We start from the raw sequence: 27,877 nt of genomic DNA, 5'->3' as shown, positions 1-27,877 counted from the left end.
TATTGATCTTATACAATATTTATGAAGGCAGAATATTTCCTTTAGCTATTGCACTGTATATTATGCATGTTGTTTTAATGTTGTGGCTGGTCAGTGTAGTCCCGGATTAATTTGTCTCTTTGGCATTTTGGCCTGCGATTGGCTGGCAACCAGTTTGGGGTGTACCCCGCCTCCTGCCCGATGCTAGCTGGGATAGGCTCCAGCACGCCCACGACCCTCGTGAGGAGAAGCGGTTCAGAAAATGGATGGATGGATGGATGGATGGCATTTTGGCTCGGTGGCATCATCTCTCAGCATTCACCCAGAATGTCTAAGGGAAATGCAATTTCTACTTTTTTTGTAGGTGTAAATCAGCGAGACAAACCTCAGTATGGCAAATCTTTTTAAGAACAACAATTGATACAGTAATAGAACACATATATTTAATTGGTCAGCGTTCAGCAAATGATCCACTTTAGAAGAAGTCAATAGCATCTGTTCTGTTGTCACAATTATTTAGTCTAAAGGAGGAAAGAAGGATGGGAAGAAAGTCAGTATTTGTTGAATATTTAATAATATTAGTATAAAAAAAGGACACCTGCTGTGTCTCACCTTAACCAAGGTGGCCAAGACGCCATAAATGATGGAGATGAGAAAAAGCACAAGGAATGTGGCAGACATATACCAGCTTTCCACATTGATATCTTGATTAACAACTGCATGAGCAATGTCATCCAATACATTGCAATCTGGCAAAATCACTGAAATAATTGAAAAAAAATTTCGTTATTGCATTGCTTTATAACAAAAATTACAACGTGTGCTGTGATTAATGTGCAGGACAGTAATGAATCATCTAATTAGTACCTGGATTTGTTACGTTCAAGGTCAGCGTGAGGGTTGTATGCGTCACCCTGCAGGTATGGACTGCCCCAGGTAACAGGTCGATTTGGGACATGCGAAGGTGGCTCTGGATGCTGAACTTTCCATCGGGGCCTCTGCTTGGTTGACTGGTGTTGAAGTACGACAGCTCATTGGCGTCATCAAGAAACCAGGAGACGTTAATGGACGCAGGACTGAAGCCAAACACCAGGCACACAAGTTCACCTGAACCCCGGAGCAAGATGGCTGAAGGCTGGCTCGGAGTCACTGTGGCTGGGGGATGGAGACAGTCATTGTCATGAGAGAACGAAAAAGAACATATTGATTCAATACTGTAAAATGAGGGGGTGGGGGGGGGGGGAATGATAGTAAAGTGGTACCGTGACTCTCTGACCAAGCCCATAACTTAAATTACTCATGCAGCAAATTTTCCCTTTTGAAATGAATTAAAATGCCATTCACCCTTCCACCCCCCCCAAAACACCATTATTTTTTGTGACATGTTTTTACTGTATTGTATAAAACAATAATAAAAGAGCGCATAAATAAATAAACTGGTTCATAAAGTCTAATTACTATATGTTGAGAAAAGCAGAAAGTCAGCAACAGTGTGCGTGTTGCACTATTCGTGCTTATTTGTGCTCTCTAATCTGTTTCTGTATTTCTGGTAATTTACCGGTTACTTTCCACTGTAGTGCCGTTTACTGTTGACTACTGTTTAAGAAAATGAGTAAAGAATTCACTCTTTCTTCCATCGCTACTATACTTTTTTACAGAATCGCTGCTATCTCCAAAGCCGCTAGAAGCTAGTTACTGAAGTAGCTAGCGTGTTCGACAACTTGACTTGGCTTGCGTGAGCCATCGCGCATAAGTACTCATGCTGGATTGCTAGCGCCACCACTACCGCAACTAGCACTTGGTCACTAAATTCACCGCTGCTGGCTCTGATTGTATAGAACTGAACTGAACTGCAGCAACAACTTCTAGAAATCAATGTTTTCACTTCACTCAAGTGGCGGCGTATCACAATCTTGCTTGTTTTTCAAATTGTGACTCATAAGCACAAAATTGATCAAGAGACTGCTGGCAACTAAAAAAAAAAACAACTTGGAAAACGTTGGAGCTTCACTCATAAGTCAAGGTACAAATGTACAATGTTATCAGATTTGATAAAGGGTTATATCTAAACTCACCAAACACATCCTCAATTGTGCTTCTAACAGGTGTTTCAGATGACTCATGTTTGACAGAACAAGAATAGCTGGAACCCCGGTCCTCACTTTTGGACACGCTCAGTCTGCTGCTCATTGAAAAAGTGCTGCTACTGCTGTATTTCCATGAAGGGCTGTTGATATAGGAAACTGATGGCAGTCTTTGGCCATCTTTCTCCCAGTATACTATTTTATTATCTGGGAAAAATCCAGAAACCAGGCAAGTAAGCGCGAGGTCATCGGAGGTTGACAGCTCAGAGACGGTTGGCGGTATTATGCGCACTGTTGGTGGATACAAGTCTGGGGGAACACAAACACAGATATAGTCAATGTTGATATTATGATGGCTATTAAATTATGCTGTTAAGACTGCAAATGCATAAAACAATACTATAATACCTCTGCTTTTGCTTATGTGCCCCTCATAGCCCTGGTTGGAACACCTGTGTTTTCCCTCACACGAAACTTGTTTATATGCATCCCAGTCGCTCGCTAACACATTGAGGAAGCTCTGCAAGGACTCTGTCCCATTGCTGTGACTGATCGGCTTCTCCGTGTGTGAATTCTGGGAATAATTCTTCCCATCTACTTTCCAGGAGATGGAGAAATCATCAAGATGAGCGCCGACCAAAAGACAAGTGACGGTCACTTGATCCCTCTGCTGTGACTCTGTGAGTGGCGGTCCTTGAATATACACTCCAAGTATTTGAGATGATGATGTGGTTACTGTAAAAAGTCATTGAATAGCGATTAATATTTTTACATACATTATTATTTTTTTCTGTGTAGGATGGATGGATGGATACAAATCTTATGTGATACTTTACCTGAGCAGAAGTTGATGTTTTTTCTGACATTTTTATTCAGCCACCTGTCAGACACTTTACAAGTGAATAGCTTGCCAGTTTGCCACTCTTCTTGGTCTACATCTAATTGACTGGCCACAGCCACACGTCCATCCGCACTCATGCTGATGTTGGTCATTGATGGAGGTCTTTGCTGAGACCCGATGAGCCATGTAATTTGAGGGTTAAAGCCCCATCCGGAACAAAGGAGTCTCTGAGGTCCTGACTCCTCACTGGGGGCCAGAAAGAGCTCCACTGATGGCTCCACTGATCAAAGATGACAGATTGATAAGGTATAACATTTCAACATGAAAGCAGCGCTAAAGAATGAGCCTCTCACCAAAAATGCTGTCAATAGGACTTGAGTGGAAGATGCTAGAGAAGCCTTGGGTCACTTTGCAGGTGAAACGTGTGTCATTCTTCATGTATGACTTTGGCAAACTGAAGTGTGGACTGATGGAATGTGGGCCCGGGCCTTTAGGCAGTTCAACAAAGTGTTTGTCCAAAATATCTACACCATTGGCCTGAAGGGTGACGTAGAGGTCGACGGTATCGAGTTGTGCGACATCGCATACAAACACAGATCTTTCTTTCTTCTGCAAATCGGCAAAAGATCGCCTGATCTCCACTGTTGGAGCGTTGACTGTAGACCCTGGATGACAGGATAACAAGGGAGGCTTCAGTCCGGCAGGTCCTCGACTCTCAAAACCATATTGATTTTGCTAATGCCTCCTACCTGACACGTGTATGGTCTCCTCAATGTCTGAGAAGCAGCGATGCGCCACTTTACATTTCACACTCTTCATTTGTTTCCACAGATTTGCAGATACCGTCAGATGACTAATGATGTGAGATGTGTTGGTGTACTGGCTCACTTGGTTATAAGCGTCTGCTTGGCTCTCCACCAGCCATGTAACAACGGCATCAAATTCAGTGCGTACCAAACATTTTGCTGTCACTTCAGATGTTCCCATCATGACGGCCTTGAAGCTGGGGAGCTCCATATAAATGGAAGGAGGGCCGTCTGCCTGTGCTGCCAGATGACATAGCATGTTCATTGCTACAACATTACCGTACTGCATTCATGATAAAATGTATTTATAAATGTATTGATGAGAGACTACAGTGATACACACATACGTACTTTCACAAATGCTTGTGGACTTTTTCACTTCTACGTTGTTGTGAATGGACCTGCATGTAAAATTTGAGCCCTTTGTCCAGTCACTCACGTTTGGCTCAATCTCACTGATTAGAGTGAAAGTTTTGTCTTCTTTCACCACACTCTGAAGTTTCCTGGTGGAGGTCCACACGGCATCTACCTTTTGGTTGTCCTGTAGCCACTCAAAACCCAGCGTGGCAGGAGAGAAGCCACTTATGATGCACAAAAGTTTGAAAGCTGAGACACCAAGTTTATCCTCCCACGCTGGATACAATGTCATGTCTGGAGACACAGAACTCTCTGCTGCAACTGAAAATACAACATATGTTTGTTTTTTAATATTTACTTCTCAGTCCATGTGGAATTTGTGCATTTCCACAATAATAGCAAATTAGTCATACATACCTTCAGGTTGTTGCCTCAACTGTAAATGTCTTGGGTTTTAGGCCAGTTGGCAGAATTTTACTTTGACAGTGTCTGGTGTCTAACAGTCAGGTGGAAATAGGATTGGCTTGAGTGAGCAGAGTCATCAGCACAAGCAGCAGGTGAAAGCATTAAAAAAAAAAATGCACACACACACAAGCATACTGAAAAAAGCACCAAATACAGAAGTGAAACACAGCTAGGAGGAACTGTGAGTGACAGACAGCAGGTGTGAGGAGGGCTGGCGACACGGACACAGTTGTGACAAACACATTTAAATACTTCACATGTTATTCAAATCACAAGACTTTTTAACAGTCTGTTGAATGCAGGTGCTGATATGATGTGAACATTTTACAAACAGCCATTAAGAGAACAACGTGCATGAGGAACATTCCAGTTGACATCATTTTGATATTTATTTAAAAATAATAATAATGTAAATCTCTGGTGAATAAAAACCCATTACTTACATGGGACATACAGTGTGCATTTAGGAGACAATTTTTACAGACATATATATATAATAGCTGGTTTGTTTTATCATTTGACCTGAAAAGAAAATGAAGAAAATTAATATCTATCCTCATAATAATAATAATAATAATAATAATAATAATTAAATAACAAAAAGGAGACCAAGATAAATCATTTTCAACACTTTTTCCAACATTAACTAACTTACTATAAAAATGTCAGGGAAATTCCACTCGAAAAGCAGAATGTTATTTGGGGTTAATCAAAGCAACTTAACATGAATTTGAAAGCGACTGGTTCATTTTCAACACAGCAACATCCTCAGTAAGAGGGTGTGCATACTTGTGCAAAAGCATTATCTCAGTTGTTTATATATATATATATATATATATATATATATATTAGGGGTATAATAATTTGTTTTAGCACTGATTTTTTTTTAGCAACTATTTGATATACATCACGATTCGTGGACGCTGATTCAATGTGTATGTAAATATTCATCCATCCATTTTCTGTACCGCTTCTCCTCACTAGGGTCGCGGGCGTGCTGGAGCCTATCCCAGCTATCTTGGGGCGAGAGGCGGGGTACACCCTGAATTGGTCGCCAGCCAAATGTAGGACACGTATAAACAAACAACCATTCGCACTCACATGCTCACCTACGGGCAATTTATAGTCTTCAGTTAACCTACCAAGCATGTTTTTGGGATGTGGGAGGAAAATGGAGTTCCCGGAGAAAACCCACGCAAACACGGGGAGAACATGTAAACTCCACACAGGCAGGACAGGGATTTGAACCCTGGTCCACAGAACTGCGAGGTAGATGTGCTAACCAGTTGTCAACCGTGCCGGATAGATAGATAGATAGATAGATAGATAGAGAGAGAGAGAGAGAGAGAGAGAGAGAGAGAGAGAGAGAGAGAGAGAGAGAGAGAGAGAGAGAGAGAGAGAGAGAGAGAGAGAGAGAGAGAATTGTTATTTTGTTATTGTTATTATTATTATTATTATTCCAGTGTTACGGTATCATATTACCTTGAAAACAGTTGTTCCAATGCTGAAAAGCAACGTGATGAGGAAGAGAATAATGAAGGTGAGTGCTGTATTTCCCATGTTATCTTGCTCTGCATCAACAGCATTGTTCCATTGGTGATTTGTCTCCACCAGGAAGTCTAGTGGATGTATATTAGTACTTCAGTTAAAGCTTGAAATAAAATATATGTACTGTTTTAAACAATAGCTCAGTGAACAACCATCAGTCAGTTGTTCCTTGACAACATGTTTCATTACCTCGTAAATCTTTTTTACTTTCACAAAATCAGCTGCGACAGTTGTTTGTTAAAAGGCATAGCCTTCCATAAAATGCAGATTTTGTCACTTAAAATAATGCTAAAGACTGGGGACACTGAACTGCTTTTGAAAGACTCTATTATTTGTGTGGCATGTGGACTTTCAATTATTATGATTTTTTAATTATATATACTGTAGACAGTATATTAGACAAAATAGACCATCCGACAGTGTTAAACCTTAAAAGATAATCTCTCTTTAGTTTGGGCGCAAGACCCAGGAGAGGACAAAGACGTGCAAAAAGACAAGTGACACAAATATTGTTAATGTACCACCTGTTCTCTATATGTGTGTTACATTAGCAATACTCCAAGTTACATTCAACAATAAATATATGCTAAAAATAAAGACAACATGGACAGCCTGCGACATACAACAGTTGCAAAGTAATTTTTTTATTAGAATTTTTTAATTCTGCATTTAAAGACACACAATGTTGATGAACAAGCAGCAAACATTAAAGAGCAAAACAGGAGAAGACAGAGTGACACAGAAGACATCTACTGAGTCTTGCACAATTCAGGTTCGTTCATGCCGAAATTGGCCGGGTTTGCATTGGCAGATGTGTATGTAACGGACCTGGCAATGACACCAGTGGTGCTGGCCAGAGATTCGTGGTAAAGGATACAGGTATAGACCACGTCATATCTTTGCCACTGCTCAAGGCTGAGGATTAACTGGCTGTAGACTGAATATGAACCTTGGTTTTCTAGAGGTATGGCGGTACTATGAATGTAGGTGGAGTTTACGGGCTCATCATCGACAAGCCAAGACACTAAAACCTCATGAGGGTAGAAGTCTTTTGCAAAGCAAGTCAGGGTAACCGTGTCTGTTTTACTATGTTCCACTGGAGCCATCATAAAAAGTGAAGGACGCTGTGGTGGTTTACCTGCAAGAATGACAAAACAACGTGAAAACTCATAGTGTGATAAAGGGCACACACAAACCTTTGGTTGAGAATTATACATTTCTTACCAATATTTCTTTCGTAGGATTTCTTTACTTTGCCCCCAGTACCTTGACGCAGCACAACACAGTTGCGCTTTATCCCCTTTCTCCATTCATCATACGTGATGTCAAGCAGAGTGTGAAATGTGCCTGTTTTGGCTGATGGGAGCGATATTAAGGTACCAGCCATATCCTTCCCATCCCCGTTTTCCCATGAAATACTCTGCACAGATAGCTTGCTGACTTCCACTTCACATCTTACAGTTCCTTTTTTGTCCAAAAATATCTCCTCCATTGTGGGGCCCGTGATCTTTATGCTTACATCTGTTTCAGAGAATCCGTCACCTGTTGAATTCACAAATATATTAATTTTTTTTAAGCCCGCTACATTGAAGGTGCTCCATTTTAAAGAAAAAGCAGAAATGCACTCACAGGATGAATCAGATGCAGATTTGTGGGTCACAGATGAGTTCACAAAAATAGCTCCATGTGAACCTCTCCCTTTAAACTCGCACATTATGGTTGTGTCAGGTGACCACTGATTGGACTTGAGCATGAGCAAGCTCGCTGCGCTGTAAAGTGTTATTCCCCTTGGACCACGTCTGGCCTCAGAATGAGTCTTGATTTCGTCTATTCTGTCGGAGATCTCCACTCCGTTTTTCAGCCATTTGAACTCATAAACATTTGGGGAAAAATCTTTGGCAAAGCAGGCCAAGGAGGCCTCATCTTGCCCATCAGAAGAGGCCAACACTTTAAGAGTTGGCAACATGTAGTCTGAAAAACAAACATATTGACAAATATATGTTTGCGCGAGACAAGACTACACATATATGCACAAGCAGACATGATAGTGAGCTGAGACAAGACTCCACATACAGTATATGCACAAGCAGACATGATAGTGAGCTGAGACAAGACTCCACATACAGTATATGCACAAGCAGACATGATAGTGAGCAATAATTCTTATTTGGCTGTTTTACGAATGCTTTACTACTCCTGCAGTGGGGAAATTATTCATTAACATATAAACGTGCATGTGAATCAAAAACTAAGATCTCCACTGAAATGTATCTACTACAATCCATGTGTGCTTTTGCATATACAGTAAAGCATTTCCACTGAGGCAAGCAAGCACAGATGAAACCCAAATTAAAGTTATTCACACTCTGATGCCGATCAAGTGAGATGCAAAAAGCAAGAACATATTGCAATGATTATTTTTTTCTGACAGATGTGCCAGAGTCAGCAGCTGCACAAGGAGAATTCCGCCATTCCATTCCACCTCACTGTTTTGTTTGCTAGAAGCGACACTGATAGAATCTATTTGAAAAACAATCTGGAAATGCTTTTTAATTGAGTGACAATTTCTGTTAGGTGTCATCTAACGTGCAATTTATATATTTTTTTTTTTCCTCCTTAATCAGTAGGTCAAGACAAATATATGTATTCTCATTAAATATTTTATGGCAGTTATCAGCTGACTTGTTCTAATGAATCAACATAAATAACCATAACAACCTTTGCTTTTGTAGCTTTATTTGCAATGTAAAATTATGTTTTGAAATAATTATCATCACAGCATTCAATTTTAATGTTGTGATGATTATTTTTTGTATTTTCTTTCTCACCAATGTAATAATCGTAATAAAAAGAACAGCAGTACTAAAATTGCCATGGCAATTAATCTTTACTGAACTTATTTTGCACGACAAGTGATGAGTAGTATTTGTATAAACTTTTACAAATGCCATACACATTTATCATACATATCAAGACATGATGTTATGAGACATCTATTCATAACCAACTCTAAATACTCTGTATAAGAATCTCTGTTAAAATTATTATTATAATTTTTTTTAAAGTATTACCTTCTTTATTGGCGAACACAGCTTCAACATCTTCGGTTGAATGTTTGGCAACACATCGGAATTTTGCCCTATTATTCCAGTCCGCTCTCCTCACTTGGATTTCACTGACTCCAGTATAGAGGTTGTTCTTCTCGACTGAAGGATACTGAATAAAGTCAGTCAAGGCAGTCCCATCTTTGCTCCAGGTGAAGGTCAGTGGAGCTGGTGTGAACCCAGTGGCGAGACAGCCAAGACTAAGCGTGGCTCCAGATCCACATTGCATCAGAGGAAAGACGGTCGGTCTGATCGGTGTACCTAGCAAAAGAAAAGAAATTGTGTTGTTAAATTTGCCAAAAAGTGTTACTGAAGTGAAATGGTTGTGGCAAAGGGGAGAACGATTTGTTGACACGGTTATATTTTATACATCAATGAAATCAAAACCATAATATTACAGAGTAAATTACACTCCGATCATTTTTAGCGTCAAATTTCATTCATTGCTTTAGCATTTTTAAATTTCATTCACAAGACAAATAACAAAATATACCAACAAATACAAATATTTTGTATAAGACTGAACAGAGGTTGGAAAACATCTATTAACTGACATTTTACTCACAATACAATAAAAACAATTTGTTAGAAAAAAATTATTATGAGACCATTTTTGAGTCCCGACTAAACACTCACCATTGTATTTCCACACAACTCAAGTACACTTTTTAACAGTAAACCAGTCTAACCTCACACTTAATTAATTCATTTGGAAAACTAACACATTTTACTAGCTTCAATTACAGCACAGCAATTTGGAAATTAATAGATAAAAATGCCCCTAAAGCTTATATCTGTTGTATGAGAAATCTGTGCAAATAAACAGTCATACTATTAATAATTGATAAGCAATTGATAGGCTTGATATTACTCACCTGTCAGTAATACTTAAAATGTTAATAAAATGGCAGAAAAAAACAACTTCTAAAATTTCCAATTAGTACTTACCATGTTTTACTGCGACACGTGTTCCTTTTCTCCATCAAAGGGACAGAATTGCAACAACACAATGACATTCTAACACAAAATCCTATTTAGTCAGTGTTTTCTAAATAATTTTCCAGTCAGAAAACAATTATTACTTACCAGATGTAACTGTGACTTGGGTTCCTTTTCCCCAGTAGGCAAACGTATCACATTGACTGAATGCAAGTGCAATGTAATACAAAAACTTTTCACGAGCCACTTTTTCAGACACAAAACATAATTATTACTTACCAGATGTAACTGTGACTTGGGTTCCTTTTCCCCAGTAGTCGTAGTAGCTACACAGCGAGATAATGTAATCTGTTTACAATGCAAATACCATTAAATTAAAAAAAAAAAAAAAAATGATACAGGGAAACTAGTTCCTCAAATAACTATTTCTCAGTCACCTCCCTTGAGATGTTGATTTCCTGTCCTCTGGAGTGTGTGTAATCCAACAGTGAGAGAAAATGTTTTTTTTCTGCCACTTGCACCCCGCTGTTAACACACCCTTGAACAAGTCATTATTCAATAATTGTTCCCCAGGTTTAGTATGGGGAAAAGTGACTGAATGAATGGGTCGTTAACCAAGAATTGTGAACCCAAACTGATATCTCCTTGCTTTGTGGCATAATTCAGAGTGTCAAAACTGAATTGTTGACTCATTTTGACCCCAAAATTGAAATTTTTTGATTGGCTGGCAACCAGTTCAGGGTGTTCCTGCCCGATGATAGCTGGGATTGGCTCTAGCACTCCCGCGACCCTTGTGAGGATAAGCGGCTCAGAAAATGGATGGATGGATGTGTTGACAACAAAGCCATGTCAAATATAAAAATATTGCTTTGGTGCCATCTTGAACAATGTGGAAGTGAGGAGAGGAGTTTCATTCAGTCACATAGGCATTGTGGTATGCAATTACAAATCTTTATGAGTGGATGTCAACTACTTGTGGATTATTGCAATTTATGAAAGGGTTTGGGCCCTATCCCTGGGAATAGCAGGGGAACACTGTACATGGATCAAATCACACACAAACACACAATTAAGATTATTTTGCTCCCACCTGGCACAGTTCAGATACTGTATGTGTCATGGCAGAGTAAGGAGAAAATATGCTCAAATATATTCTTTCCAATGTGGGTAAAATTCAGAAACAGAATCTATTGGTGTCACAATTCAGCTCCTTTGGGCTCCATTGAGCACAGCACCTGTGCTCTCAGTGATTTTCCATTCACCTCTGCACTGCTGCACTCTGCCAGTCGGCCACGCCCACCTTATTAACCACTTTGCTCACCTGGGTCCACAGCTGCTTCTAATTAGCAATTAGCCACTATTTAACCCCCTGCTCACACCCTCTTTGCCAGATTGTTCTTTCGTGCTCGTGTGAGATTCTCTGACCTTCTTGCCTCGTTGGTTTCCTGATCAACTCAACCTTCTGTCCCTGACTACGAATTCTGCCTTGGCGCTTTCTGTTTGCCTGTCCCTAGTGATGGTGAGATGAAGCTTCACGAAGCATCATAACACTTCAGCCATTGGTTCGAGTAATGGATCAGTTATGGATGCTTCATTGCACATTGCAAACCACCTGCTGGCCATGTGCATTACCATATACAGTATGTGCTGCGTTGCATTTTTTGCGTCCTTTTGGCTCTCGTGAATGACGATGTATTACAAAACAATGTTTGACCAAGTAATTTCCCAACATAATGTGTAAAATATATTATTTTTGAACGTATTCTGTGTGCTTTAAATGTTCCTCAACACTGGTATGCCAGGTTGTATAATGTTTTTATGTCGCTTTGGGAAAATGGCATGGGCTTAAGAGTGCAGAGGATTTTTGGATATTTGAAAACAGGTGCTTGTAGTATAATCTAAACTACAAGCTTGCTCACTGTGATAGTGACTAAAAATATTACCATTTTATTACAGCTTTGTTTTTAATGTTTTAAATGTTATCTCGTGAAATGGCATGCTTAGTAAAAGTGCCTTGAAATAAAATCTATTGCATTATTCTCATACAACCAACCAAAATGTTTTATCACAGCATTGGAACAATTAAATGCCTGTCATCATAATTCAATTAAGTTCTATACCACTGTTAATTAGGCGGCACGGTGGACGACTGGTTAGAGCATCAGCCTCACGGTTCTGAAGACCCGGGTTCAATCCCCGGCCCCACCTGTGTGGAGTTTGCGTGTTCTCCCCGTGCCTGCGTGGGTTTCCTCCCACATCCAAAAAACATGCATTAATTGGAGACTCTAAATTGCCCGTAGGTGTGAATGTGAGTGCAGATGGTTGTTTGCTTATATGTGCCATGTGATTGGCTGGCAACCAGTTCAGGGTGTACCCCGCCTCCTGCACGATGACAGCTGGGATAGGCTCCAGCACGCCCGCGACCCTCGTGAGGAGAAGCGGCTCAGAAAATGGATGGATGGATGGATGGATGTTAATTACAATCACAATAATAGAAAATATTTTAAATCTCTCTTTTACATTGTCAACCATTATTGTGAATATTGTATTCATATTCTAAGCTTGAAAATATTTATGCGAAAAATATCAAGCGTGTGTGTGTGTGTACCAGTCGCTTCTGGTTGTTGCACAATCTAAATAGAGGTGCTGTGCTGTATCCAAATGGTAAATATGATTGATAATTTGCTTTATCCCGTTTCCCCCCCCCCCCCCCCCCCCCCCTCTCTCTCAACATAATGCTTAGTTTAGATTCAGAATTACTTATCACAATTAAAAATAATAATAATTTTAAAAAAACCTCACCAAAACGTTCAGCCATTGTCAATGTCACAACGTGTCTCAACTCTTTCGCAGTACAAATGCAAAAGAGCAGTGTTAAGCATTAGCGGTCAAATAAAAGCATAAAAATATTAATGTTGATATTGTGTTCTTTTGCGTTTTCATTCTGTGACTTTAGTTTATAATAATAATATAATTTAAATATAATATATTTTAAAAAAGAAAAACACTGCACATATAAGGAAATTGCACAATTTCACTTTATTTTATAGGACTTGAGAAGTGTCCTTTTATTTCATGAGCTTACAGCACATTTCGGATGAAAGATGTTTTTATGGTTTCTGTTTCACATGAGCAGGTGGTGTCCCAGAGGTGCAACCGTAAGATATGTTTAGGTTAAAATGTCACATAAAACATTGAACAGTTAATACAACTTATTTACTTATTTTTTTTACTACTTCTTCACTACTTCACTCTATTTGCTATGTACATTTGAGGGGGGGTTAGTACAACTTGGAGGTCAGCCAGCGTCATGTAAAGGATTGTTTTTCTTAGAAGGTTCCACTGTACAAGGTTTAAACAAATTGTCAAAATTCTAAAAAGCATTTTTCGAGCATTTTTAAGATAAAACATCTAGGTAATTGCAGCACTGTATAGATGTACACTTTTACAACATGCATGTATGTGTATAAATTGTTTCAATTTAAGAGCTTACAAGCTGATGATCATCTTATTATGGGCCTCTGTGTAAATTATGCTATTTGTGTACAGTATGACAACAGTTAACCGGATATGAGAGAATATTGTTGTTTCAAGTATAAAAAAAGTTACTCCTTGTGCTTGCAATTTGTAAATAAGCAGTGTATTGGAATGAGCATGGGTTTTTGCTATGGTGTGTGACACTGTGCCAAGTACCCCATAGTATATTGTATACACAATGACACACGCCCTGTCAAAAACATCCCAGCTCAAGCATGTGACTGGTAGTTTTGAAAGACAAAAAGCTTTAGAATATCTGCAAACAACAACTTTTTGTTGTTTGATTGAATGAATATTTGATCAAATTGATCATTATTCATGTATGCATGACTTATGTATGGATTATGATCCATTTATTTTTCTAATACATAATTGTATTTAAATTGATCAAATATGATATGCCTATAAAAAAAACGAGCAAATGGTAGAGAAGTTTTTTGTTTTTTTTTTTAATGTCACTGTCATTTGAATTCTTTATAATATGGATGTGTGATTAAAAAAAATAATTCTTGCAGTAGTAACAAAACATAGTATTTACACACAAAAAAAGAGCTACAAATGCAAATGAAGTGGAAGTCAAATAGACTAAGAGGAATACAAAGAAAGCTACAACAACCATGTTCACTCTTATTGTGTCGTGGGAGTGTGTTCCGGTTTTTGTCTTCCCCCTGTTTAATACACACCTTCTCCTGAGAGCATCTTCACCACCTGTGCCTTGTTCACCCTAATTACCCCTTGCATTTAACCTTGTCACATTCTTTCTCGTCGCCAGTTCGTTGTACCTTGTCGTCGCGTTCCAGCATTCCTTGCTTCCACGTCAAAGACTCACAGTAAGACTAGACCCTGTTCCGATTATTGACCTCGCCTTTTTGCCTCATGTTTTTGGATACTGTTGCCTTTTTTGGATTGCCTGCCTGTGTACCGACCTCTGCCCGTATATTAAACCTCTTTTTTTAAACTGTCCATTTGTTTTGGAGTCGTGCATTTTTGGGTCCTATCCTCCGTTCCGTTCATGACAGAACGAACTGGCCATAACATGGACCCAGCAGACTCAGACCCGGTGCGCAAAGCCCTTCAAGTGCAGGGTCAACGCCTCTCGAAGCAGGATGAGCAGCTTGCTGCCCTCCACCTTCATCAAGAGGGACTGTCAAAGCATCAGGACAATATGATGAGACAGGTGGCCTCGCAGTTTGAACTTCTTATGAAAATGATTCAAAAGAAGGAACCAGTTGCCACAACACCTGATACCGCCACGTGGAATACTAGGGCGCTACTACATGCCTTTTTTCAAGGACTATCCCCCGCCATCAAGAATCATTTAGTCCCCCCATGCAAATGGGCAGGTTCCGTCTCTCCCCTGAGGAACGTCAACGCCGGCTGAGGGAAGGGCGGTGCTTCTACTGCGGGCAGTTGGGTCATTCCGTGAGCAACTATCACGTCAAAGTTGCACGGGAGAGGTGAGTCTGAATTTCATTAAGGAAGACCCTACACGGGTTCTTCCTAAAGTGACACTATGATCTCCTGATCAAGAAATTCATACACCTGTATTAATTGACTCTGGTTCTGACGCAAACTTACTGAACTCCCTCCTCGTTAGACGTATGCACCTTAGAACCTTTCAAATAAAACGCCACCGCAACACCTATGCTGCAGACGGCAGTTTTATGTGCAAGATCACTCACCGCACCCAAACACTCACATTGACATTTCCTGATTCTCACTCGGAACGCATTAGTTTTCATGTTTTTGACGCCATGAATCATGACCTTATTTTAGGGAACCCATGGTTGAAATTACATAACCCCCACATTGACTGGTCCTCTGGGCAGGTTATGTCATGGGGCAGCAATTGCGCCCAGAACTGTTTCAAGCCGCCATATGATGTTTCTAATGACAATCCACAGACCCCATCTGGGGATCCTGATTTATTTCAAGTGCCCACCTGTTACCAGGATATTAAAGATGTTTTTTCCAAGTCCAAGGCCAAATCCCTTCCACCCCACAGACCTTATGACTGTGCTGTTGACTTGCTGCCTGGAACCACACCCCCACGAGGGAAGTTATTCTCTCTTTCAGGGCCGGAATACAAGGCTATGAAGGAGTATGTGGCTGAATCCCTGGCAGCCGGGATTATTCGCCCATCTTCATCCCCTGCGGGAGCCGGATTTTTCGTTGTGGACAAGGACAAGACTCTGCGACCCTGTATCGATTACCGGGGTCGCAACGACATAACGGTGAAAAACAGGTATCCTCTTCCTCTCATCTCCAATGCCTTTGAGTTCCTGGAGGGAGCAAAGATTTTCACCAAACTAGACTGCATATCATTTAGTTAGAATAAGGGAGGGGGATGAATGGAAAACAGCATTCAACACACCAACGGGACATTACGAGTATTTAGTGATGCCTTTTGGACTAACTAACGCTCCAGCTGTGTTCCAGAACTTTGTCAATGATGTCCTGCGTGACATGTTGAATGTGTATGTTTTTGTATATTTAGATATTGTTTTGATATTCTCCCCGGATGAGGAGACTCGCATCATTCATGTCCGCTCTGTGTTGCAGCAGTTAATGCAGAATGAACTATATGTCAAGGCTGAGAAATGTGAGTTTCACAAGGCGTCCGTTTCTTTTCTGGGGATAGTGCTGGCTCCAGATGAAATCAAGATGGACCCTTGCAAAGTTGATGCCATGACTAATTGGCCAACTCCCACGTCACGCAAAGACGTACAAAGGTTCTTGGGGTTCGCTAATTTCTACAGAAAGTTAATTAGAAATTTCAGCTCTATAGCCTCTCCTTTGCATGATCTTACCTCGCCACACAGACCTTTTGTATGGAACCCGCTTTGTCAGGCAGCTTTTCAGAAACTTAAATCGAGCTTTACCTCCGCTCCCATCCTTACTTTGCCAGATCTCAAACAGCGGTTTGTGGTGGGAATAGGAGCAGTGCTCTCCCAGAAATCTCAAGGATGGTAAATTACATAATTGTGCTTTTCTCTCCAAAAAACTGACCCCAGCCGAGATAAATTATGACCTTGGTGACCGTGAACTGCTGGCAGTCAAGGTGGCTTTGGTGGAGTGGAGGCACTGGCTAGAGGGGGCACATACTCCATTTTTAGTATGGACAGATCACAAGAACATGGAATATCTTAAATCTGCTCAGACATTAAATGTGAGGCAGGCTAGATGGGCTCTGTTTTTCTCTAGATTCATTCGTTATCCTTCTGACCTGGTTCTAAAAATGGTAAGCCAGATGCTTTATCACACATTTTCTGAGCAGAGAGTTCTTTGTCCGACCCTAAAACCATTTTGCCCAAGTCATGTTTTGTTTCTGCTTTTGTTTGGAACATTGAAACTGTGGTAAATGAGGCTCTGGAGAACACTCTTAGCCCAGAAAATTGCCCTGAAAACAGGCTTTATGTGGTTCCGACCTTAAGGTGAAGAGTCATCCACTGGGCTCACACTAACTGGACTGTATGTCACCCAGGCATTGCCAAGACTCAATCTGTGGTCGAACAGCGCTTTTGGTGGCCCAATGTTAGAAGAGATGTTCCCAAGTATGTCCTGCTAACAAGTCCTCTCGTAAACGTCCTTCTGGGGAGTTGCGACCTCTGCCAATACCACAACGTCTTAGGTCAGACATCTCCGTAGACTTTGTGACAGGATTACCGGCCTTGAAAGGAAATACCACAATTCTCACAGTTGTTGACAGGTTCTCTAAAATGGCTCACTTCATTGCACTCCCGAAACTCCCCTCAGCTAAAGATACTGCAGTTAATGATACACCAGGTATTCAAGTTCCATGGTTTCCCCAAGAATGTGGTGTCTGATAGGGGTCCCCAATTCATTTCGCAATTTTGGAAGGAGTTTTGCGATCTCATAGGTGCTACCGTCAGTCTGTCATCTGGGTTTCACCCTGAAACCAACAGCCAAACCGAGAGGCTGAACCATGATCTGGAGACTGGGCTCCGATGTCTCCCTTCACAGGAGCCGCGATCCTGGTCTCAGAAACTGGTTTGGGTCGAATTCTCTCACAATTCTCTCTACCGGAGACAAATTCCTTGTGCGTTTTGGACATACTTGGCAAATAAAGATGATTCTGATTCCCTCCCCTCTGCGTCCACTGGTCTATCGCCTTTTCACGTTGTGCATGGTTACTAACCATCTCTGTTTCCTGCCATAGCCCCAGAGTCCACAGTTCCAGCGGCATTGACCTTGGTGAGACGCTGCAGGAGGACCTGGGAGCGAGCCCGCCAGATGCTGCTGCGCCAGGGACGGTCCTACAAAACCGCTGCTGGCCGTCGGAGGACAACGGCCCCGAACTCCAAAGTGGGTCAGCGAGTTTGGCTCTCGAACAAACATATTCCACTCCGGGTGGAGTCCAAGAAGCTCGCTCCCAGGTTCGTTGGGCCCTTCCCCATCACAAAGATCATCAACCCTGTCACCGTGAAGCTTAGGCTCCCAAGGTCGATGTGGGTCCACCCTGCTTTTCACGTCAGCCTACTCAAGCCAGCCCGGGAGTCCCCTCTGGTCCCGCCTTCCAGGCCCCCTCCTCCCCCCCGGTTTGTGGATGGGGGCCCTGTCTTCTCTGTGAAGCGGCTGTTGTCGTCTCGTCTAAGGGGGAGGGGGGTTTCAATATCTGGTGGACTGGGAGGGCTACGGGCCTGAGGAATGTTAATGGGTGCCGTCTGCGTTTATCGTGGATGACTCTCTCATTCGGGACTTCCACGTTGTGCATCCCGGGGCCGTCTGGGGCCGGCCGTTAAGGGGGGGGGGGGGGGGTACTGTCATGGGTGTGTGTTCTGGTTTTTGTCTTCCCCCTGTTTCATACATGCTCCTGAGAGCATCTTCACCACCTGTGCCTCGTTCACCCTAATTACCCCTTGCATTTAACCTCGTGTCTCATTCTTTCTCGTCGCCATTTCGTTGTACCTTGTCGTCGCGTTCCAGCATTCCTAGTTTCCACGTCAAAGACTCACAGTAAGACTAGACCCTGTTCGATTATCGACCTCACCTTTTTGGCTCATGTTTTTGGGTACTGTTGCCTTTCTTACCTGCCTGTGTACCGACCTCTGCCCGTATATTAAACCTCTCTTTTTTTTTTTTTTTTTTTTTTTTAAATTGTCCATTTGTTTTGGAGTCGTGCATTTTTGGGTCCTATCCTCCGTTCATGACGTATTGGCCTGAAGGCAGGCTTGGGTCTTTTTTTTTTTTTTTTTCTTTTTTTTTTTTTAACTTTTCCTTGTACTATTTGTAAATGCAAAATAATGTGTAAGACATTTATAATACTATAACTTTATATATATTAATAATAACAATATATTATTAGTTATTTGTTTTTTTTATTAGTTATTTATTTGAAGTAGGAAATGTTTTTTGTATTTAAGCACCGATGTACAGAAAGTATGGCAGAAAAGAAATGTCCTGTTGGTGGGAACTAACGGAATTGTTTTCGTGGCTCTTTTCTGTTGGTGTCTATCAGTGTGCTTCTGGCACAGTAATACACAGCTGTGTCCTCAGCCTTCAGACTGCCCATGTTGAGAGAGAGCTGGCTGCTGGAGTCCTGTCTGGAGATGGTGAATCTACCCTGAACTGCAGGTGAGTAATATATTGGGATACTCGAAGTGCTGATATAAGCGAGCCATTCCAAGCCTTTACCAGGCACCTTTCTGATCCAGCTCCATGGATAGCTAGAAAAATCTAATCCAGATGTTTTGCATGTCAGTGTGTGGGATTCTCCGGGTCTTTTAGTCGCTGGTTCAGACTGGTCGATGCTCCAGCCTTCAGCGGCCGTCAAAGCAAAAAGAGCAACCATCAAGAATGTTAGCATTCTGTCCGCCATCTTCGTATTCGTTTGAAGCAGGAATCACGAAGGCCTTCTGATGGGTACTGCACTTGCTTGCGGGCATGGCAGCAGGTTTTATACCTCACTGGTGGGAAGTGTGTTTTGCATAGAGGGAAGTGCAAGGTTGAAGTACCACTGGGATGCTCTTAAACTCACCGCATTTGTACTTAAGTCCAGTTTGTTTCCTAATAATTACATGACCAACAAAACTGGATTATCATTATGATCCTTAATCAGGTTTGTTATTGTAATGGGAAATTTGAAGAATAGAATTACTTCAGAAATTACGAAGTAACATTAAATTACACACATATAAATCAAATGATGTTAACATATCTCCCACTGTACCTCTATCTTTTTGTTAATTAACCTATTTATTATTTTCTGTCTCATTATGAAGCTTTCAGGTTCAACTTAAAATATGAATCATTGTCTAAAAAAAAAAAAATCATTAATTTACATCAGTGTTTTATGAATAGGGGGGGGGGGCTTAGTCTGTCTGAGGTCATGAGCACTCTGGAGAAGGTTTGCGTCCAGGGTATCCCTGTAGTTGGCCGCATTAGTCTTTTCTTCGATTGACGATGAACTAATTTATTTTAACAGCAAATTGTATCTTTTTTTTTTTTTTTTTTTTTTTTTTTTTTTTTTTTTTTTTTTTTGTCTGTCATTTTAATTCTTGAAAATATGATTGTTTCATTCACATCAATTCGAGCAGAAACAGCAAATATGTATTGACAAAAAATGACAAGAGCTATAATCAAATGAAGTGCAAGTCTGATGCATGACGAGTAGTAAAATTTGGAATTCAACCCAGATTTTCTGTGAAAAAAAATGTCATGCTCTTGTGGCAAATGGACGGTTTGCTTTGTTGTTTATTCGACATTAATTTGAGGATAGAATGTAAAAACAAAACCTCATGTAAGGAAAGTGCACAGTTTTGTGAAGTGTTCCTTTGTGTCATGAGTTTACAGTGGATTTAGGGTGAAAGATGTTTTTTATGGTTCCTGTTTCACATGAGCAGGTGGTGTCCCAGAGGTGCAACCGGAAGATCCATCCATTTTCTACACTGCTTATCCTCACGAGGGTCACGGGCGTGTTGGAGCCTATACCAGCAATCTTCGAGCGAGAGGCGGGGTACAGCCTGAACTGGTCGCCAGCCAATCTCAGGGGTCCTAGAAACGAACAACCATTCACACTCACATTAATACCTACTGACAATTTAGAGTCTTCAATCAACCTCCCATGCATGTTTTTGGAATGTGGGAGGAAACCGGAGTACCCGGAGAAAACCCGCGCAGGCACGGGGAGAACATGCAAACTCCACACAGGCGGGGATTGAGTCCCGGTCCCTAGAACTGTGGGGCTGATGTGCTAACCAGTCGGCGACCCTGGCGCCATGTATGAATTATGATCCATTTATTGTTATATAAATCCATCCATCCATTTTCCTACCGCTTATCCGGGTCGGGTCGCGGGGTCAGTAGCTTAAGCAGGGATGCCAGACTTCCCTCTCCCCAGCCACTTAATCCAGCTCTTCCAGGGGGATCCCGAGGCGTTTCCAGGCCAACCGAAGGACGTAGTCTCTCCAGCGTGTCCTGGGTCGTCCAAGAGGCCTCCTCCCGGTGGGACGTGCCCAGAACACCTCACCAGGGAGGCGTCCGGGAGGCATCCGAATCAGATGCCCCAGCCACCTCATCTGGCTCCTCTCGATGCGGAGGAGCAGCGGCTCTGCTCTGAGATCCTCCCGGATGACCGAGCTTCTCACTCTATCTCTAAGGGAGAGCCCGGACAACCTGCGGAGGAAACTCATTTCGGCCGCTTGGATCTTGTTCTTTCGGTCACGACCCACAGCTCATGACCATAGGTGAGGGTAGGAATGAAGGTCGACCGGTAAATTGAGAGCTTCGCCTTTCGGCTTAGCTCCTTCTTTACCACAACGGACCGATACAAAGTCCGCATCACTGCAGACGGTGCACCGATCTGCCTGTCGATCTCCCGTTCCATTCTTCCCTCACTCGTGAACAAGATCCCAAGATACTTGAACTCCTCCACTTGGGGCAGGATCTCATCCCCGACCTGGAGAGGGTATGCCACCCTTTTCCGACTGAGGACCATGGTATCAGATTTGGAGGTGCTGATTCTCATACCAGCCGCTTCACACTCTGCTGCGAACTGCCCCAGTGAGAGTTGGAGCTCACGGCTTGATGAAGCCAACAGAACCACATCATCTGGAAAAAGCAGAGATGCAATACTGAGGCCACCAAACCGGAACCCCTCTACGCCTCTGCTGCGCCGAGAAATTCTGTCCATAAAAGTTATGAACAGAATCGCCGACAAAGGGCAGCCTTGGCGGAGTCCAACCCTCACCGGGAACGAGTCCGACTTGCTGCCGGATATGCGGACCAAACTCTGACTCCGGTCGTACAGGGACCGAACAGCCCATATCAGGGGGTTCGGTACCCCATACTCCCGAAGCACCCTCCACAGGACTCCCCGAGGGACACTGTCGAACGCCTTCTCCAAGTCCACAAAACACATGTAGACTGGTTGGGCGAATTCCCATGCACCCTCGAGGACCCTGCCAAGGGTGTGGAGCTGGTCCACTGTTCCACGGCCAGGACGAAAACCACACTGCTCCTCCTGAATCTGAGATTCGACTTCCCGACGGACCCTCCTCTCCAGCACCCCTGAATAGACCTTACCAGGGAGGCTCAGCAGTGTGATCCCCCTGTAGTTGGAACACACCCTCCGGTCCCCCTTCTTAAAAAGGGGGACCACCACCCCAGTCTGCCAATCCAGAGGCACTGTCCCCGATGTCCACGCGATGTTGCAGAGGCGTGTCAACCAGGACAGCCCCACAACATCCATAGCCTTTAGGAACTCCGGGCGAATCTCATCCACCCCCGGGGCCCTGCCACCGAGGAGCTTTTTAACTACCTCGGTGACCTCAAACCCAGAGATAGGAGAGCCTGCCTCAGAGAACCCACACTCTGCTTCCTCATGGGAAGGCGTGTCGGTGGAATTGAAGAGGTCTTCGAAGTATTCTCCCCACCGACTCACAACCTCCCGAGTCGAGGTCAGCAGCGCCCCATCCCCACTATACACAGTGTTGGTGGTGCACTGCTTTCCTCTCCTGAGACGTCGGATGGTGGACCAGAATTTCCTCGAAGCCGTCCGGAAGTCTTTCTCCATGGGCTCTCCGAACTCCTCCCATACCAGAGTTTTTGCTTCAGCGACCACCAGAGCTGCATTCCCCTTGGCCAGCCGGTACCCATCAGCTGCCTCAGGAGTCCCACAGGCCAAAAAGGCCCAATAGGACTCCTTCTTCAGCCTGACGGCATCCCTCACCGTTGGTGTCCACCAACGGGTTCGGGGATTGCCGCCACGACAGGCACCGACCACCTTACGGCCACAGCTCCGGTCGGCCGCCTCAGCAATGGAGGCGTTGAACATAGTCCACTCGGACTCGATGTCCCCTGCCTCCCCCGGAACATGAGCAAAGTTCTGTCGGAGGTGGGAGTTGAAACTCCTTCTGGCAGGGGATTCTGCCAGACGTTCCCAGCAGACCCTCACAATACGTTTGGGCCTGCCACGTCGGATCGGTATCTTCCCCCACCATCGGAGCCAACTCACCACCAGGTGGTGATCAGTTGACAGGTCCGCCCCTCTCTTCACCCGAGTGTCCAAGACATGCGGCCGCAAGTCCGATGACACGACCACAAAGTCGATCATTGAGCTGCGACCTACGGTGTCCTGGTTTCAAGTGCACGTGTGGACACCCTTATGCTTAAACATGGTGTTCGTTATGGACAATCCGTGACGAGCACAGAAGTCCAATAACAGAACACCGCTCGGGTTCTAATCGGGGGGGCCGTTCCTCCCAATCATGCCCTTCCAGGTCTCGCTGTCATTGCCCACGTGAGCATGGAAGTCCCCCAACAGAACAATGGAGTCCCCAGCGGGAGCGCTCTCCAGCACCCCCTCCAAGCAGTCCAAAAAGGGTGGGTATTCTGAACTGCTGTTTGGTGCATAGGCACAAACAACAGTGAGGACCCGTCCCCCCACCCGAAGGCGGAGGGAGGCTACCCTCTCGTCCACCGGGGTGAACCCCAATGTACAGGCGCCGAGCTGGGGGGGGCAATAAGTATACCCACACCTGCTCGGCGCCTCTCACCGTGGGCAACTCCAGAGTGGAAGAGACTCCAATCCCTCTCGAGAGGACTGGTACCAGAGCCCAAGCTGTGTGTGGAGGCGAGTCCGACTATCTAGTCGGAACTTCTCGACCTCACACACCAGCTCGGGCTCCTTCCCTGCCAGAGAGGTGACATTCCACGTCCCTAGAGGGGACAATCAGGTGGCAATCACAAGTTGACAGCAATGGAACAACTATGTAAGTTCACTCTCACTGACATGAAGATCATTGGATCATTTTGTTTTCTTTGTTTTATTTGATTTATTTTGTGGTAGTGAACTTTTCCTTATATTTGTAAATGTAAAATAAACTAAGACAACACTTCTAATGCTATAACACAATTTTTTTTATTCATGTTTAAAAAAAATCATCACACTTTATTATTATTTTCCTTATTCTTGTTGTAGTAGTTATTTGATCTGGGAAATGTTGTTTTTGCTTTTAAGTGCTGATGTAAGTCAGGCAGAAAAAAATGTCCTGTACCTAACGGAATTGTTTTCGTGGCTCTTTTCTGTTGGTGTATATCAGTGTGCTTCTGGCACAGTAATACACAGCTGTGTCCTCAGCCTTCAGACTGCCCATGTTGAGAGAGAGCTGGCTGCTGGAGTCCTGTCTGGAGATGGTGAATCTACCCTGCACTGAAGGTGAGTAATATATTGGGATACTCGAAGTGCTGATATAAGCGAGCCATTCCAAGCCTTTACCAGGCACCTTTCTGATCCAGCTCCACCGAAAGCGAGAAAAATCTAATCCAGATGTTTTGCATGTCAGTGTGTGGGATTCTCCGGGTCTTTTCGTCGCTGGTTCAGACTGGTCGATGCTCCAGCCTTCAGCGGCCGTCAAAGCAAAAAGAGCAACCATCAAGAACGTTAGCATTCTGTCCGCCATATTCGTATTCGTTTGAAGTAGGAATCACGAAGGCCTTCTGATGGGTACTGCACTTACAGCAGGTTTTATACCTCACTGGTGGGAAGTGTTTTGCATAGAGGGAAATGGAAGGTTAAAGTACCAGTGGGATGCTCTTAAACTCACCACAATGTGACCATACGAGCAAACAAGAGCATGGTGTTCCATGATTTTTATTTTTGGTAACAGTTCAACCTCGGTGGAGGTCTGCACTCAAGCAGGTGTGATTGAAGTTACTGACCAAAACCAACACCTCACACTCTATAATTAGAGAAGAATATTGTTTTATGTACTGTCTTTGTAATTAAAAAAAAAAAAAAAACATTGATCAAATATTAACTATCACATTTCCAATTGATGTTTATTTTAATGTTATTTCAAGAAGCATTTTCATATGTCAACCAGTTCAGGGTGTACCCTGCCTCCTGCCCGATGACAGCTGGGATAGGCTCCAGCACGCCCGCGACCCTCGTGAGGAGAAGCGGCTCAGAAAATGGATGGATGGAATTTCATACGTACTACAAAGTACAGTTGAAGTGTCATAAATATTATGTGACTGACAAAACTAGAGGTTCATCCTGATGCTAATGGGTTTTGTGAAGGAAAATATGACAATACAATTATATTGGAAATACAAAATAATATTTAACTGTGCACAGTTATAAATAAAATAATGTTAACATATTGCCCAATTTATTTTTCTATTGTATATTTTGATATATTATTTTCTGATATTGAAACTTTCAAGGTCAGCTTAAAATATAAATATTTGTCTAAAAAAACACAACTTTACATGCTTTTACCTCAATGCCCTTATAAAGGAGTGACTGGCTGACAGTTGTACTATGTGCTGATGATTTTTATTCATCATTCTTTGTGTTTTCTACTCCTAGTGTGTACACCTCACTACCTCCCTTGTTTTTGTAGAGCCCTGCTGTGTGTTTCAACATGTGTGGGATTTTGCACAGTAATAGACAGCAGAGTCTTCGGGCTGGAGGTTGGACAGTGTCAGATGAACCATGCTGTTAGCATCATCTCTGCTAATGGCAACACGTCCTCTCAAGCTGCTGGCATAGTCGTTGCTACTGGCCGATGAATATCCCCGTCCTAGCCATTCAAGGCCTTTTCCAGGAGCTTTCCGGATCCAGTGCATAGTGCAGCAGGTAAACGTGAACCCGGAACCTCTGCAAGAAAGACTGAGCGTCTGACCCGCTTGCTTCACGACCACACTAGAAGGAATGGACTCCATACTCTGACCGGCACAGGCTAACAAGGCAAAAAGAGAGCAGAGGAACAGTCGCGAGAGAAGCTAAGGAACATTTTGTCAATCGTGTAACGCAACAAAGGACTCACAGGCCAGAAGGACTGAAAGTGTCAGAAGACAGAGTGAGTTCATCTTGCCGATGCTGCAGTTGTGATCTGTGGTCCACACAAAGCACGAGACAAGTCGAACGGACTGAAGTACACCACGCAGGCTGAACATTTGCATCATCAGTCGAGAAGGAGTGGTCCGTGCTGATGTCACATGTCGTCGTTTTCAATATGGAAATAGTCTATTCTTTATTTAATATAGTAATAGAAGAATAATAGATTAGGAATTTTCTTTTTTTTTTTTTTTTAATAAATGCGACCCCGACCTAACATGTTTCTGGAATGTAGGATGAAGCTGAAGTTCCCAGAGGAAACCCCTCAGAACTTTGAGCCAGATGTGCTAACCACTCGACCGCTGTGCCACAACCAAAGGGGCATAACGTGCTCCCTCGACATATGAGTTTAATTTGTTTTGTGACTTAGCTCACAACTCAATTTACTCTTATCTCAAATTGTGAGCGAGATGCTGGGCGGATCTTGTGGCGTTTGCTGCCCCCATCTAACAGTGTTGGCTTTGTGTGAATGTCATTCTAATAATAATAAAAAAAGAATGATATAAAATAAAATTATATTATAAACTAAAAGTACAATACTTTGAAAGAATAATACAGTACAATTTAGAAAAAAAACAATTGAGAATATCAGCAAATGCAAAACAAAACATAAAAAACAATGTAGTTAAAAAAATAGAAATAACACAATGGTAGTAAGTTGCCTGCTTGCACATATCAGAGCATTACATGTTCGAAAAGGAGTAGGAGGAAGCAATGTATCTATTCCTATCTTTAATCATCCAATCCAACAAAAAAAAAAAAAAAAACACCAAATGAGTCTGTGGCAAAAGCAGAATAAGCTTTTTAGCATGGACAGTGAAGATTTGGCTCGTTTTGCATACTCACTCGTGCTGCTCATTGGTAGAAATGCGACGACATTTAAACAATTTAAAATGAAATAACCTGGTCTTTCAACAGTGTAAAAGTATCCGAAACAGACAAAAGTGTTGCTACAATAACGAAGTAATCTATCAAACACCAGGTCAAAAAGTAGCATTATATTTTCAAAGAGGATTGCATGTACATAAAAAATTAACGCATATGATTATTAATTTCAATGCTGTCGCTCAGGAAAATAATGTAGTGCAGTGAACAGTAATAGAGAGTAATTGTCACTGGATTAGAACATTCCTATCATGTTGCTTTATGTTGTATGGTTCATTCAGCACATTTGAAGTGTTAGGTGTTTTTTTTTTTTTGTTTATTTGTTTTTGTTCAAGTCCGCTGATGCTTTGTGTTGGTGTGTGTCTCTGGCACAGTAATACACTGCAGTGTCTTCAGGCTGCATATTCTGGCCATTTAGAGTTGCAATTTTGCTGGAGGGGTTGAGATTGATACTGAACTTGTTGCTCAGTGAGTCCTTGCGGTAATAGCCCCCAGTGTATCTGCTCCCGATCCATTCCAGTCCTTTCCCAGCTGTTTTCCTGACCCACGCAGTGTAGTAGCTACTCAAAGAATAAGACACCTGACAATCGATGTTCAACTCTTCTCCAGACCGCAGGGTCAAAGACGCCGGCTGGGTCAACTGTTCACCCTTGACACCTGTGGAGGTACGCATGTTAGATGTCGAATGTGAGCAGTCAAAGGTCACGTGTGCCTCAGTGACACTCACTGGACCCGGCAGCCAGCAGCACCAGCAGAACTACACACAACATGGTCGGTATGCTCAAGGTGTCCTGATGGGAAGGTCTCTACTGCGAGGGCATGACTCCAAGTTTTATAGCACACTGGTGGGGCGTTCACTTTGCATAGCGGTACTGCATGTGCTATTAAAGATGTGGCAGATATATAGTTGTAGACATACTATACGCTTATGCTTTCAAACTGAAATTCTGACACAAGAATAGTCAGTG

At 42.7% G+C, this 27,877-nt stretch overlaps 1 protein-coding gene and 1 gene segment (V, D, J or C); both read right to left on the bottom strand.

The window, feature by feature from the left end:
* Positions 1–413: 413 nt before the first annotated feature.
* Positions 414–27,705, bottom strand: ighd (immunoglobulin heavy constant delta). The gene is made up of 14 exons (XM_061699820.1): positions 27,637–27,705; positions 27,280–27,566; positions 15,841–15,860; positions 10,403–10,449; positions 9,152–9,445; positions 4,062–4,379; positions 3,654–3,950; positions 3,258–3,569; positions 2,900–3,184; positions 2,472–2,798; positions 2,055–2,372; positions 847–1,134; positions 592–740; positions 414–500 (listed from the first exon to the last, which is right to left on the bottom strand). The coding sequence occupies exons 1-14, from the start codon at positions 27,677–27,679 to the stop codon at positions 492–494; spliced, it is 2,994 nt and encodes a 997-aa protein (XP_061555804.1). The 5' UTR covers positions 27,680–27,705; the 3' UTR covers positions 414–491.
* Positions 25,520–26,064, bottom strand: LOC133414457 (Ig heavy chain V region 3-like). The segment is given in 2 exon segments: positions 25,520–25,866; positions 25,954–26,064. Coding segments are annotated over 2 exon segments (366 nt in total).
* Positions 27,706–27,877: the final 172 nt, after the last annotated feature.

This window comes from Phycodurus eques, chromosome 16 (assembly GCF_024500275.1).
Source record: "Phycodurus eques isolate BA_2022a chromosome 16, UOR_Pequ_1.1, whole genome shotgun sequence".
In the NCBI taxonomy this organism is placed as follows: Eukaryota; Metazoa; Chordata; class Actinopteri; order Syngnathiformes; family Syngnathidae; genus Phycodurus; species Phycodurus eques.
The sequence above is the reverse complement of the archived record's forward strand: the minus strand, read 5'-3'. Positions and strand labels throughout refer to the sequence as shown.

Excerpts from the sequence above, each read along its gene's own strand:
- ighd (XM_061699820.1), bottom strand. The coding sequence starts at position 27,679 with ATGTTGTGTGTAGTTCTGCTGGTGCTGCTGGCTGCCGGGTCCA. Across the intron at positions 27,567-27,636 it reads GCTGCTGGCTGCCGGGTCCA|GTGTCAAGGGTGAACAGTTG; the intron begins GTGAGTGTCACT and ends GTACCTCCACAG. Across the intron at positions 3,951-4,061 it reads GTCCACAAGCATTTGTGAAA|CACAGGCAGACGGCCCTCCT; the intron begins GTACGTATGTGT and ends GTCATCTGGCAG.